The 15,310-nt window shown below is 44.3% G+C and overlaps 1 protein-coding gene across 1 annotated transcript; it reads right to left on the bottom strand.

The window, feature by feature from the left end:
- Positions 1-202: 202 nt before the first annotated feature.
- On the bottom strand, positions 203-11,790 carry YIPF4 (Yip1 domain family member 4). Its single transcript, XM_056852822.1, has 6 exons — positions 11,688-11,790; positions 8,237-8,399; positions 6,289-6,460; positions 5,672-5,749; positions 4,956-5,069; positions 203-396 (listed from the first exon to the last, which is right to left on the bottom strand). Exons 1-6 carry the CDS (start codon positions 11,788-11,790, stop codon positions 259-261), a joined length of 768 nt encoding a protein of 255 aa, XP_056708800.1. The 3' UTR covers positions 203-258.
- Positions 11,791-15,310: the final 3,520 nt, after the last annotated feature.

The raw sequence follows: 15,310 nt of genomic DNA, 5'->3' as shown, positions 1-15,310 counted from the left end.
TCATCTTATAAACACATTGTTCTTATCTTGTTCAATAAACTCTAAGAAGTCTTGAAACCCAAAACTCTGTTATAAATCTCTAACATAACTAAACCTGTTTAAATAATGTACAGAGATATATTTAAGTTTACCACTTTTTGAAACCTTGACAACCAGGCATGACGAGTCATTTATCCTTTCAGTTGGGATGTATAACCTGACATTTCATCAATCTTCATGGTAAGCGAGACTGTTCCTGTCCCAATTCAGTACTGCAGATCAGGCCCCAGTATACAAGGACAAAAAATAAATGTACAATAAGAAGATGGGATAGATCAGGAGGGGCTTCTTGGTCTTAAACTCTTCTCCAACTAATAACGAAGCAGCACTGTATGCAGCCCAAAAGACTCCAAAAAGCTGAAAGAAAATAAAATATGAGCTGTTACATTATTATACGTAGGAAGAAGTATCCAAATATTCCAACAGACCAGCATTTCTTCCTGGAACAAGGGGGAAGGGAAACCTCTAGAAGTGACAATTACTTGAAACCACTATCTGCTGAATTCAGTGGTACCCAGCAAATGTGTGTATTCAGGGGGTCAGGCATCCTTGCAGTTTTCTTTAATTAATTACCCTTCATGTTCTGAAATGGCAGGCCAATTCAGTCAGTTGAAGATGTAATCAATTCACATGGTTGCCCCCTGACGGTTGTTCTAGTAACGTAAAAGTGCATCATAAAAATGATTTGTGATGTATGAACAAAATGTGCAGCATCATATGACACTTAGTTGTCATGTGATCTTATGAACTGGGCAGTACCACATGATGAAGAAATACTGCAAATGAAGTTATTTTAACATTATATCATGACAACATTTATAGTTTCCAGATACTTCTACAGCATTTAATATGAATTGTACAAATAACACCATTGATATATTTAATTCTGAACAAAGGTCCCAGATCAAAGAATCCACAAAATAAGGCTATGTGCAGATGATGGAGAAAGTAACAAAAATGCGGAGGATAAATTCCCTCCCCCCCCCAAAAAAAAACAGGTAATGCCTACTGAGAAGTCAGGAAATGGCGGAAGATTGCAGATGGCATTCTGGGGAACCCTAACACCCCCAGCACAGAGAAGAGGCAGATGTGAGGGGGTGAGGAGAGAAAGTGATTTTCCTCCCCTGCGTGTCTCACTGGTCCCTGCTTGTATAATATTAACACTTTGCACACAGTCTTTCAAGATGAACCATTCATATCTTTTCTTTTAGGAACACAGGTTGTTAACTTGTGTTTCTTTCTCATGTTCTTTAGAAAGGAAGACAATTTAAATGGTTATCCTAGAACTCCAAACAAGTAGCATAGGTGAGTTCAGTTATTGTAAGCTTTAAGATTAAGCCACAATTAAAATATATCTACTTTCTGAAGAGTTTAAACATATCAATGTTAGTAAAAGTCATCTTAAAATAACCTGGTTTATAATCTGCCCTCCCCAGCAAAGCTGGGCTCAGGGTGGCTCATAACAAAATCATTCAATATAAACATTTAAAACAGAACATATAACAGACCAATCACAAACAAATTTAAAACAGATTTAAAACTGCCCCAAGGTCCTCATTAAATATAAAATAGTATATCGATGCCCAGACTCCTGGTTTCTGAGCATGGACATACTGATGGTGCCCATTGTGATAGAATCTGGGTTCCGAAGACCTGTGGGCAGTCAAGCTCCCCCCCACACACACACATAACACATCAGATAAAAAGATGGTAAAGATGGGGAAAGGGAGGCCAGTGCAGATTTAAACCGTGGCTGTCCTCAACCACATGCCTGGCAGAATAGTTCCATTTTGCAGGCCCTGCGGAACTCTTGAGGTCCTGCAGGGCCCTGGTCTCACTAGAGAGACTATTCCACCAGGCGGGGGCCAGGTAGAAGCAGCCCTGGTTGAGGACAGCCAGACAGACTTTGGGCTGAGGACCACCTGCAGATTTCAATTTGAAGAACGCAGCATCCTCTGTGGGGCACACCAGATACAACGATCCCAGACCATGTAAGGCTTTAAAGGTCAAAACCAGCACCTTGAACCTGATCCTGTACTCCAGCTAGAGCCACTGCAGCTGACGAAGCACTGGCTGAATATGCGCCCGTGGCGAGGTCCCCATAAGAAGTCTCGCCGCAGTATACTGTACCAGCTGGAGTTTCTAGGTCAGTCTCAAGGGCAGCCCTACGTAGAGTGAGTTACAGTAATCCAGTCTGGAGGTGACTGTCGCATGGATCACCGTGGCTAAGTCAGGGCGGGAGAGGTAAGGCACCAACTGCCGGGCACGGCAGAGATGGAAAAAGGCAATCCGAGCCACGGCTGTGACCTGGGCCTCCATTGACAGGGAGGTATCCAGAGTCACACCCAGGCTCCTAAAGGCGGACAAAGGTGTTAGTTGCATGCTATCAATAGCCGGGAGCCAGCACCTCAACCCCGAGCCGCCCCAGCTGAGCCACAGGACTTCCATCTTCAATGGATTCAATTTCAGCCGACTTTTTCTCAGCCATCCAGTCACAGTGTCCAAGCACCTGACTATGCTCCTGTCCAGGAGCATAGTCCAGATGGCCGTCCATCAACAGATAAAGCTGGGTGTAATCAGCATACTGATGACAACTCAGCCCGAAACTCTGGACAAGCTGGGCAAGGGGGCGCACGTAGACGCTTAACAACATAGGGGAGAGGATTGCTCCTTGCGGCACCCCACACACCAAAGGGCGCTGCTGCAATACCTCTTCCCCCAGCACCACCCTCTGTCCCTGACCCTGGAGAAAGAAGCGCTGCTTTAAAGGGCTGATCCCTGGATCCCAGTGTTGGTGAAGCAGTGATCTAACAGATCATAGTCGACCATGTCAAAGGCTGCTGACAGATCTAAGAGTATAAGCAGCCCTGACCCGCCTCGATCCAGCTGTCGAAGGAGGTTCTCTGTGAGAGTGACTAGAGCCATCTCTGTCCCATGGCCAGGGCAGAAGGCTGACTGAAATGGGTCTAAAACCGATGCCTCATCCAGGAATCCTGAAGCTGCTCAGCCGCCGCTCTCTCAACTACCTTACCCAGGTACAATAAGTTTGATTCCAGGCAGTAGTTGGCAAGATTTCTAGAGTCTAATGATGGCAGACCCATCACTGCCTCCTTCAGCCCCTCTGGGAAGGTCCCCGAACTAAAGGACAAGTTTGTAATCTCTCCTAGAGGGGCCTGTACCACATCCCGACTGGCCTTGACCAGCCAGGAGGGGCAGGGGTCTAAGAGGCAAGTGGTGGGTCTTACAGCTAACAGCATCCTGTCCACATCGGCTTGTGCGAGCCGACTGAAATGGTCCAAAACTGGACCTGAAGACGGGCAAGGGGCCTCCAGTTCTCTCACTGCGTCAAAGTTGGCAGGTAAGTCATGGCGGAGCAACAAGACTATCCGCAAAAAAGCTCAAAAATGCCTCACAGCTATGTGCCCAATTCACCTTCACATTTAGTTGCCCTTCTGATAGGGATGTGAGACCCAAGTGTTCTAAACAATTGTACTGGGTGAGAGCTAGCGGACGCAAAGGAGGCCGCACAGAACTCCTTTTTAGCAGCCTTCACTGCCATCTCACAGGTTTTCATAAACGTGCTATAAGATGTTCTTGCAGCTTCGTCATGTGTGCGCCGCTAAACTCGCTCCAGCCGTCTAAGCCCCCGCTTCATATCCCGGAGCCCCTCTGTATACTAAAGGGCCCGGATTTTACGGGGGCGAAGAGGGCATCTGGGTGTGATCTCATCAATGGCTGTGGAGAGTCAGTCGTTCCAATCCTCCAACAGCACATTCAGAGAATCACCAGGAGGGACAGGATCCCACAAATCTGTTTGGAATCCAATCCATAAGTCTTTGCGGGCGAGAATAAACCAGGTTGTTGCCCAAACAGGGTGGGAGTGCTAATCTATCCAGGCCTTCAGAACAAAGTGGTCTGACCATGGAACCTCCTCATTTGGCATCAGACCCACACCTGCCCCCAAAATCAGATCCAGTGTGTGTCCTGCTTGATGTGTGGGACCCAAAACTAATTGGAAGAGCCCCAGTGCCTCCATGGATGACAGTGCAGGTCAGAAGCCTGCGATGACAGAGCGGTACTGGCATGGACGTTGAAGTCCTCCAAAAACTATCAGTTTGGGAAACTCCAAGGCCCAGCTGGGCACAGCCTGTAACAATCTTGGCTGGGTATCTGCTGGTGCGTTGGGCACAGTGCAATCTTATATAGATTTACTCCAGTCTATGCCTATTGATTTCCTAGGACTGCACTGATGAAGTCCTAAAATATTTCAAAGTGTAACAGCCACTGTAACAGCCCACTGGGAAGAAAGGTGGGGTATAAATTATCAAGCAAATATATATAACTCTATTCAACCTAAACTGTATGACAGACCTACATAAATTTTAATCTCTTCAAAAATAAGGCTTAACGTATGTATTTGTACATTTTCAGAAACTTGCAGTATCTATTGCCTAGTTTACCATGAACATTTCATAAATCAAAGCCAGCATAAGGATTAAGAGTACTGACAGTATCACCATATACTTGGGATAAGCTATTTGACAAGCATTACGAATTCATATTATTCACAGTGAAGAAAGGACCACAATCATCTTCAAATATCTCTCCTGATGGGTCAAAATTTCCTGCCCCAGTTTTGCCTTCTCTCCTTTTCTTATTGCCTTCCTAGTTTTGAGGCCAGTGGATGATCTGTTCTAACATACCAGTGCACCTTTGTGTGTATACAGTCCACATGAAAGCCTTTGTAACACACACCCTAGATGTGCAGTCCATAGTGTAAGAGAGTATCGTATACCCGAGTATTATACGGAAGAGAAGGACAGAACACACTTCCTGAGTTAAGCCACTAAAATGTAAACCAGTGTGATTTTTAAGAAACAACTTCGACCACCTGTCAAGCATAACATTGCACTTACTTTTATTAAAGTAGAAACAACTTCAAATGATCCAACCACCAAGAGCACAGGTGCTATTACAATAAGAGGAAGTAAGGAATATCCGATCACTCCAAGAACCTGGCCGTATGCTACCTGAAAATTTGAAGTTAATCAAGTTATGGACGTCATCAACAACAGTTCAGTCTACCAACAAAAGCTCCAAAGGACTGCTCAACCCTGAACCCAGAAAGCCAATGTTTCATTATGTCTCTCTTTTTCAGCGAGTCTTCCTGCCCTATCACAGCATCATCCTATCACCCACCTTATTTCCATCAGTCTGTTATTCTCTACAACCTTGCTTTGTCAATTAACATTTGCTTTTACCTACCATATTTTTATCCCACCCTTCATCTAATGAGCGCAGGATGGCATACATGGCTCTTTCCCCTCTTCTGCAACATTATATCCTCACAACAGGACTGTGAAGTACCTTGAGCCAGTGACTCTCTCTCAGCAAGTTTCATGACTGGCTGAGGATATGAATCTGGGTCTTACCAGTCCCAGTCTGACTCTCTAACCCCTAACATCACAGTTGTGCTCTATGTCTCTAAGGTCACAGCCCTTCTGTATAGGTTCAGAATTGTTGGTGTTGCTATATTAGAGTTAAAAATATAACAGTTAAAATGCAATAGCTGGAACTAATTTTAAAGTAATTTAAGTTAGGTTCTTACAGTTTTCTATTTCAAGATTCTTACCTCTCCTCCAAGAACTCTGGCCAACAGAAAGATTGTCAAGGATCCAAATATCCAAATAGTTATAATCCAGGATACAACCTTTAAAAAAATTACAGTTCATTATGAATAGCTAATTTGATAGAATTACTGAGTGACAAAGTCTGACTAATTTCTATAAGCTCTCCACTTGTTGTTTGAAATACAAATTAAGTGAAGAAGGAAAAAAAGAGGAAAAGCGAAGATAATATATATGTTTTCCCTTCTCTGAAGGAGATTCCACAGCAGCAATTTGACGATGCAAGTCTGTGAATGGAAGTACTACAGACCTCTCATCTTGACCAATAGCAATGCAAACCTCTTTAAGCCCCTTTTTGTCTTTATAGTCAACACAGGGAGCCACATGTGGAAGGAAGAATGTGATGGTCTTGTGAACATGTACAGAGGCTTCTGTCGTGTTTACAATGCAACAAGTTGCAGTACAAATCTGTAAACTATGACATTATGCACCTACTCAAACCAAACAACTGCCAAGTTTACAAGAAAGGGAGCTGTGCATGCATCATCCATGCAGGTGGACACATCTTCGTCCACATCACAATGCACATTCAGGTGGAGCTTGACTGATTAGATTCACATACCTTGAATTGCCCATATAATGAGATCATTGAAAAGAACAGGACAACTGCCAGCGGACCCCAGAAGTCAGGATTATCTCTTACTACTTGTCTATTAAATCCAAGTGAAGGCATCGGCATCAAGACACACCGAATTTTGTAGTATATATCCTTCAGATCAATGTCTAGCTCCTCCCTAAAGTTATAAAAAAATATTTTCATTATATGTCTGAAATTATCTGAATAGAAGATTAACTCGGTTTATGAAATAACACAAGGAACCATCGTATCTGCGGGACTGCCTTTCCTGGCATATCCCTCAAAGAGCTTTACGCTCATCAAACAACTTATTAGCGATCCATGGCCTGAGAAGTACCTGGCTGTCCTCGACAGCCTGGTGAAACAATCTGTCAAATGAGACCAGGGCCCTGACGGACCTAGCTCAATTCAGCAGGGCCTGTAAGAGAGATGTTATGCCAGGCCTACGAGTGAGGACAGCAGTGGTTTCATCATAAGCTGGCCTCCCCGTTCCATCTTCTTTCACCTTTAGTCTATTTTATATGCCTGCCACTCTCCCACCTGAATTTTCCAACCACTGTTGACATGGAAGCGTCATTGATGTTATTGGATGTTGTGATTTTATTGGATGTTGTGATTTTAATTGTTTAATTAGATACTGTTATAGCTTTAATTAGTGTTATATTATATGAATAATTTTATGACTAGTTGTATCTATGCTGGACGTGGGCTGGCCTGAGCCCTGCTGTACTCATGTAATATCAGTTTGAACATAATACGCCCACCCAAGAGACCCAGTTTCAAGATGCACTGGCAGATACCTGACTTGCTGCTATTTTTTTTACATCATAAAAAGTAAGTAAAGGTCCCCTGTGCAAGCACCGGGTCATTCCTGACCCATGGGGTGGCGTCACATCCCGACGTTTCCAAGGCAGACTTTGTTTACGGGGTGGTTTGCCAGTGCCTTCCCCAGTCATCTTCCTTTTACCCCCAGCAAGCTGGGTACTCATTTAACCGACCTCGGAAGGATGGAAGGCTGAGTCAACCTTGAGCTGGCTACCTGAAACCAACTTCCGCAGGGATCGAACTCAGGTTGTGAGCAGAGCTTTTGACTGCAGTACTGCAGCTTACCACTCTGCGCCACGGAGCTCCTTTTTACATCATAGCAAAGTATTATTGGAAGCATACGAAAAATGCACTCAGAACAAGATTTCCCTGTTTGAGTCAACCTTAACTGCCACTGAACAAACAGAAGCACTGCCAGTTGTCAATAACAGCAAGACTCTTCCTGACAGCGCTATTAGCCCCAAGCCATAGTTACCAAGAATGTATTGGCTAACCCTAGTAATGGACTTACTTAAAGTCAATGTTTCTGCATATATCACCCTTGAATGATTAGGGAGTTGCAGGAAGAAAGCAGCTTGTAAAGGCAAATCATCATCTACCATGTCTTGTCTTTCTTAGCATTTAAAAAGCTGTCCTTCACATAATACCAATTCTACTGCAGATCTGAGTTCAAATGGAATTGGTATTCTCTGAGCACGTAAATTGAATTGGTGTTACCTCCAAATCATGAGATCTTTTGTACTGATCTGACAACAAAATTTTACCCAAGAAAATAAGAATAGTGAATGAGACTTTTATTAATGAAACTATTAAAGTGATTATACTTTGTTTCAATGCCAACAATCATGGAACTTTTCAAACAGTGGATTTATGTGTTTTAAGTCTGAATGCTTTTAAATGGGTTGTGTATTAAATCTGTTTTAATATTGTTAATTAGATGATGGTTTGTGTCTTTGCAACTTGGTTACTATATTGTTCACTGCCTTGAGTCCAAAGAGAGAAAAGTCGGATAGAAATATTTTGAATAAATTAAATAAATATTACTATTTTATTTACATAAAAAGACCACACTCAAAAACAAATAATGAGCTTCAGAATATTTACATACAAGAGAGGCTTATTATCTTCAGGGTCATCATCCTCTACTTCCAAAAGCCAGCCATAACCTCTCTGTCTTAAGAATGTAGTTGCAGTAGATTCTTTAATAAATTCTCCACTTCCTCCTCCAAGATTGAGCTTCACATCAGGAGAAGCTATTGAACCGCTAAGTTCTTAAGAAAAGAAATAAAGACACAGTTGTAAGAAACCACAAGCGTGGTTTTCCAATTCTAGAATGTAGGTAGACGAGTATTATTGACATAATAAGCCTTACAATTTTTAGTGTATTTTAGCTAGTTTACATTTATATACACTTGAAGTAGCTTACAAATACCAATATTAATACACATCATAACTAGCAGCCTCAACTAATATTAAAACAAAGTTATCAATTACCTAATAAGGATAACAGCCTGCCACTGCAATAAATGTCAGTCTATAAATGGCCTCCTGAAGACTTGCACTTTTTGTGAACGATTACTAGGGAAGATGCTCTGTGGTCCTCTGAAAAGCCATTCCATAATGTCAGAGCCAGAACTGAGATTGATCAAGTTCTTACCACTGTCAGGACCTTAGTTACCAGGCAGGTTGGTACAGGGAGAAGCAGTCCTCCAAGTATGTGAGTCCCAGGTTGTAAAGGGCTTTACAGTTAAGACCCAGCACCTTGAATGAGGCCTGGAAACACAAAGAAAGGGGGTTCATCCATTTCAAAACTGGCATGGTCTGAACACAGAAGCCAGTGCCCATCAAAAGAAGGGCATTAGCTGAAGTTTCCAGGATACCTTCAAGGGCAGCCCCTACATAGAATGTCATACAATAATCTATCACTGGTTACAGAAGCACGATTTTCCTTAGCTAGGTCAAAAGAGTCAATGAGAATAATTTATACGCCAGATGAAAATAGTATTTGTTTATTTATTACATTTTATCCCACCCTTCATCCAAGGAGCTCAGTGCGGTGTACATCACTCTTTCCTCCTCCCTTTTACCCTCACAACAACCCTTTGAGGAAGGTTAGCCTGAGAGAGTAACTGCCCCAAGGTCACCCACCAAGCTTCATGGCAGAGTATGGATTGAGTCTGGGTCTCCCAGATTCTAGTCCAACACTTATCCACTACACCAATGAGGGACTCTGGAAGGGAATCTTAGCAACATAATCTATATGCTCTTCTAAGAACAAGGTTCTTCATGGAACATACAAAAGTGGAATGTACTAAAATTACATGGAATGAGTAGTAGTGGGAACAGGCCAAAAAATTCTAGATCTAGGATCATGTTTCCCCCCCCCCCCACACACACACACCCTATCAACCACAGCAAAGCACATTAGTGAGGAGCCATATTATCAGCAGCCTGGGCATTTCGTAGACTACAGCCTGCTTCTGCAGATGAAAGCAACCTGGAAATTTACACGCACACACATTATGAACCTGCCTGGCAACGAAGGTAATCTTCAGAAGCCCTGCTCCATGTGCCCCATCTTCTGAGGCAAGGGTAAGAACAGAAGCAAAAGCTCTAGTAGAGCTTCTTTGTGTTACATTTCAAGAGAAAACTGAGTGCAACGCAAATGGAAGAATGAACCAACTCATACCTAGAACTCAGTCCTTCCAAATCATTTCCCCTCTGCTTAGTTTTAAGCAACAGATAAAAAAGTTTCTTTAAGGCAATCTATGAATGGGACGTTTTGCCTTGGATTTGCTGCTTTCTAGATGCACATTTTCCCCATCCGAAGTCTCAAAACTCAAAAATAAGTCCCCATACAGAGATTTGAGAATCTGAATGGGGAAAATGTGCATCTGGAGAGCGGCAAATCCAAGGCAAAACCTCCCATGCACAAATGGCCTTCCTGTCTCTTTGGTGATCTCCTTCCCTCTTGTTCAGCTTTTCGTTCTAATTTCATCACATTAGCTATTGTTTAATATTGTTTCCAGCAATTTCTTTTTTGTAATATTGGAAATATTTAACTTTGCCATTGCCAGAAGTATATTTCTGACATAGTTTACACACAAGATTTATACATGCTCATACTAGCTCAGGAGTCCCATTTGCCACATTCACAATCCTGCAAAATCGGATTTGGGTGCGTGCGTACGTGACAGAAAATCAGCAGCAGCCCGGAACAGAAGCCCTGAAGGTATTGACACGAATAGGATGCACTCAGCTCTTTTCCGGTGGCTGCACAACTCACCATGCAATCATATGAAGTTGTGTGTGTTAAGTGCCGTCAAGTCGCTTCCGACTCATGGCGACCCTATGAATGAAAGTCCTCCAAAATGTCCTATCTTTGACAGCCTTGTTCAGATCTTGCAAATGGAAGGCTGTGAAGTTACCCGAGTCTAAACTCACCGATTTTAAAGGGCCAGAATAACTCTGCCTAGGATGGCACGGGGGAAAAAAAAAAGGGCTTGGCGCCATCAGAAGCAGCCCTGTGGAAACGCTCCCTCATTCCCTTGGTCTCTCCCTGGGATAGTAGAAAAGGGCAAGAGTCCAGTAGAACCTTAAAGACTAACAAAAATATTTTCTGGCAGGGTGTGAGCTTTCGTGATCCACAGCTCACTTCTTCAGATACAGCTAGAATGTCAATCCATCTGTCTTTAAGTAGAGGAGAGTGAATTCAGACAAGCATTAGTATGTAAATGTTAACAGTATGTAAATGTGAATAGCAGGCGTGATGGGATTAGGTGTGGTATGCAGAAGAGTCAATGGGTGAAAACGCACGGTCGCTTTATCCTCCTTTAATCCCTGTTTTAGCCAGGATCGAACTCACATTAGGCGAAACGCATGCGTTCGATCCAGGCTGAATCCTGGCTGAAACAGGGATTAAAGGAGGATAAAGCGACCGTGCGTTTTCGCCCTGTGATGTCCAGGGGAGAGATGGGTGTGGAGAAACCAGCATTGGTCATGAGCCATGAATGCAAGGTCTTTATTCAGCCCAGGTAAATGCATTGTCTTTAAGTTTGAATATCAACTATAAGTCAGCCGTTTCTCTTTCCAACCTCCCTTTGAAATTCCTTTGTAAGAGAACTGGTGCTCTTAAATCTGCAACAGAATGTCCTGGAAGGTTGAAATGTTCTCCCACATTCTAGCTGTATCTGAAGAAGGGAGCTGTGGCTCATAAAAGCTCATAGCCTGCCAGAAAATATTTTTGTTAGTCTTGAAGGTGCTCCTGGACTCTGGCTCTTTTCTACTACCGCAGACAGACTAACACGGCGACCCACTGTGAATTATCTCCCTGGGATAAACATCCGTCCCGGCTACGCGCAGGGGCCTTTTGCCACGAAGACTGGGCTAGGCCAAGAGGCTTGGAGGCGTTCACACGGAGTCGTGTTTCCATACCCACCCTGGAGACACAACTCTAGACCGGGGCGCCGGGGGGAAGCGGACAGCGCCGGCCGCCCCCGCCTCCCCCTTCAGTAGCCGCAACCCTTCGGAGCCTCGCGCCCCCCCCCGCCCCCTCTTACCTTCCGCTTCGGCCGAGGAGACGAAGGTGAAGTCTCCGTTATGAGGCGCGTAGAGCGGCGGCGGCGGAGCGGGGGGAGGCTGCTGGGGGCCCGGAGGCTGCATCGCCTCGCCCGCTGAGGGCCTCGGAGGCCCGGCGGAGACGGCGGAGCGGAGCCACCGGGAACCCCCTCGACAGCTGCCCCAGGAGGCGGAGGCAAAGCGGCCGCCCACCTCCGGACAGGCAGGCAGGCAGGAAGACAGGCGGGCGGCGCGGCATCAGCGGGGGCCTCCGAAAGGCCCTCGCCGATTGGCTGGCGGTGACCTCGCCCTCCTGGCCCTCGCCGCCCCGCCCAACCCCATTGGTCCGACGGGTCGTCGCAACTGGTGATTGGCGGAGGGAGGAGGAAGAAGGAAATGGATTTGGAGCGGAGGGAGGCGGCGTTGTTTTCGGCCGCCTTGGGCCCTTGGGAGGCGAGCTGGCCTCCCCCCGCCGGATGTTCTTGGTTTGTGCTGTGTGATGATAATAATGTGGCCTTTCCCGGGCTTCGCTTGTTCGCACTGCTGCTTCTCCTGCTGCCCAGGAGGTAGGGTTGCCAACCTCCAGGCAGTAAGCTGGATATCTCCTGCTATGACAACTGGCCTGCAGCTGATGGAGATCAGTTCCCCCTATGGCCCAGTATTTTTCTAACTTAACTATACCCTCTCACCGTAGAGCATTTTTGTTGGTAGATTTAATATATTTCCTTCAGCTGTTGTTAGTGGTAGATACAAGGGAATACCACGCGAAGCAAGATGTTGTAGGTGTCAATGCAAAGAACCTGACACAATACAACATATTCTCTTGTACTGCCCCCTTCTCACACAGCTTCGATGCAGCTTAATTAGTTCTCTTCCTCAATTTACTACTGCAAATGACTACTAGAAACATAGGTCATTTATTGGATGACAAAAGCTTTGAAGTTACCACTCAAGTAGCCGAGTTCCTGGCCAAGGTCCTAAAGGAGGGAGAAAGAAGGAGGGGAACCCTCATTTAATTGTTTTTATAAAATTTACTGATGAACTCTGAATTCATTCCCTTTTTAGATCCATATCTAGCTGTTTGTTTTGTTACTGTAAATGCCAATAAAGGTTCTGTATTCTGATCAGTTCCCCTGGAGAAAATGGCCGCTTTGGCCATTGGACTCTATGGCATTGAAGTCCCTCCCCTTCCCAGACCCCGCCCTCCTCAGGCTCTGCCCCCAAATCTCCAGGTATTTCTCAACCCAGAGCTGGCAACCCTACCAGGAGGGGTGGGGGGAGGTCTCCAATTGCCGGTGGGCAATCGGCAGCCCTAATCTAGCAGGATCTCAATATGTTTTGGGGCAAGTCAGGCAAATGGGTCTTTGGAAAGTCTTAAGATGGAAAGTTACAATAGAAATATTAAAAACACATGAAGTGGCATTTCCAGTGAGCAGTTGTCTCATAATTTCTATTTGACTTCCTTGGTTCCTTATTTCATTTTAGGTGTGCGTATACGAATAGACGAACAATGCGTTTACTGCCTCAGGCACCTTACCATTTGCATCCATTGAAACTGAATAGTGGCAGATGCAGCCAAACACATCACAATTGGATTTATAAAATGGATGGACAGGTCTGTTAGCTAAAAAATTGTTGGGCATATGCTAGTAAATTCCAGAGACTAGAATGTAGTTTACCAAGATGGTGAAGAGCTTAATATGTCTTAAGCTTAATTAGGTTTATCAATGTCTGTATCTAAGCATTTGCAGTACTTTAGCTCTAGATAGGTACACACTCTGTGTTGAAAATGCTGCCTTTGCTGTAGTGGAACAAGAAGATGTTGTAATTTTCTCTAGAGAAAGAAACTATAGCTTCCTTAACATAAAAGAAGTTTGAAACAGCTTAGGGCTGTTTAGCTTGGAAAGAAGGCGGCTGAGGGGAGACATGATAGAGGTCTATAAAATTATGCATGGTTTTGAGAAGAGTGGACAGGGAGACGTTTTTCTCCATCTCCCGTAATACACGGGGTCATCTGCTGAAGCTGGAGGGCAGAGATTCAAAACCGATAAAAGGAAGTATTTTTTGACGCAACGCATATTCATGGAGGAAAGGGGTATTCATGGCTATTAAAATGGATACTAGTCATGATGCATACCTATTCTCTCCAGGATCAGAGGAGCATGCCTATTATCTTGGGTGCTGTGGAACACAGGCAGGATGGTGCTGCTGCAGTCGTCTTGTTTGGGGGCTTCCTAGAGGCACCTGGTTGGCCACTGTGTGAACAGACTGCTGGACTTGATGGGCCTTGGTCTGATCCAGCAAGGCTTTTCTTATGTTCTTATGAAATTCAAATGGAGGATTAAAGAAGCGCCTGTCATTTAGCATTTTTCCAGGCACCCTGCAACTACTATGTTTTATCCCCTTTCCCTCTAGGAAAATATTGTAATTTATAAGCTGTTTACAATATTATGTTATTTCTCCTTGCTATAGGCAACTTGAAGTATGTACCCATCATGCCTACTTTACAGATGGAGCTCACCCAGTGAAGGCTGCCTCTTCCATGATCAATTAAGAGTGTCCTTGACATTTATACACAGTGTGCACCATCACATGTGAAGCTGTATCACACTTTGTACAAATGCTAGAGAGAGAGAGACTCCCAATCATAACCCCCTGCTACATGTTCATACAGAAAAACAATTACATGTATTTATGTTCTTATAATTTATATCATGTAATTTATATTACATAATTTATATAATGGACCCAGTGTGGTGTAGTGGTTAAGAGCAGTGGGTTGGAGCGGTGGACTCTGATCTGGAGAACCGGGTTTGATTCCCCACTCCTCCACATGAGTGGCAGTGGCTAATCTGGTGAACTGGATTTGTTTCCCTACTCCTACACACGAAGCCAGCTGGGTGACCTCGGGCAAGTCACATTCTCTCAGCTTCACCAACCTCACAGGGTGTCTGTTGTGGGGAGGGGAAGGGAAGGTGATTGTAAGCCAGTTTGAGTCTCCTTCCAGTGGTAGAGAAAGTCGGCATATAAAAACCAACTCTTCTTCGATGGCAACTGGAAGACCACCCTTCATTAAGTTGGTGCTTTCCAGTAGTTCTGAATGATTATGAATAGGGGCTGCTGACAAGGGTTGTTCTCCATCAGTGGAGGAAGGTATCTTTGTGTGGACTGTGGCAGTCAGCAGCAGTCTATTTTTGAACAGTCAGTGGCAATCTATTTTTCCATCCTGACAGATCCAAAACAAAGGAGGGCATACATGCTAGCAAGATTTAACGTATTACCATCAGCAATATTACAGGGGAGATTTCAAAAAACACAGTAAGGTTATGCCCTTGTGGAACAAACTATTGCACATGTTCTTTATCAGATAATCCGCCTTAAGTTTATCAATCCATTGTTTGCTAGTAGGGTGTGGCAACCGGATGAGTGTAAGGTAGCCTTTCTTATGTCTACCCAGGATGTGGCTACAATTGACTACGCAGCCAAGTTTTTGCAGCTAGTAATGAGGATTCATGAATGCTATTGTAAACAGGAACAGGTGATCTTTTTGAGTGAAACTGTACAATTACGTTCTTGGCGGATGTTGTTTATGCCAATAAAGATATTGACATTGAAATTGTGTGGA

The sequence above is a fragment of the Euleptes europaea genome, chromosome 7 (assembly GCF_029931775.1).
Source record: "Euleptes europaea isolate rEulEur1 chromosome 7, rEulEur1.hap1, whole genome shotgun sequence".
Classification (NCBI taxonomy): domain Eukaryota; kingdom Metazoa; phylum Chordata; class Lepidosauria; order Squamata; family Sphaerodactylidae; genus Euleptes; species Euleptes europaea.
This window is presented reverse-complemented; position numbering and strand designations above follow the sequence as displayed.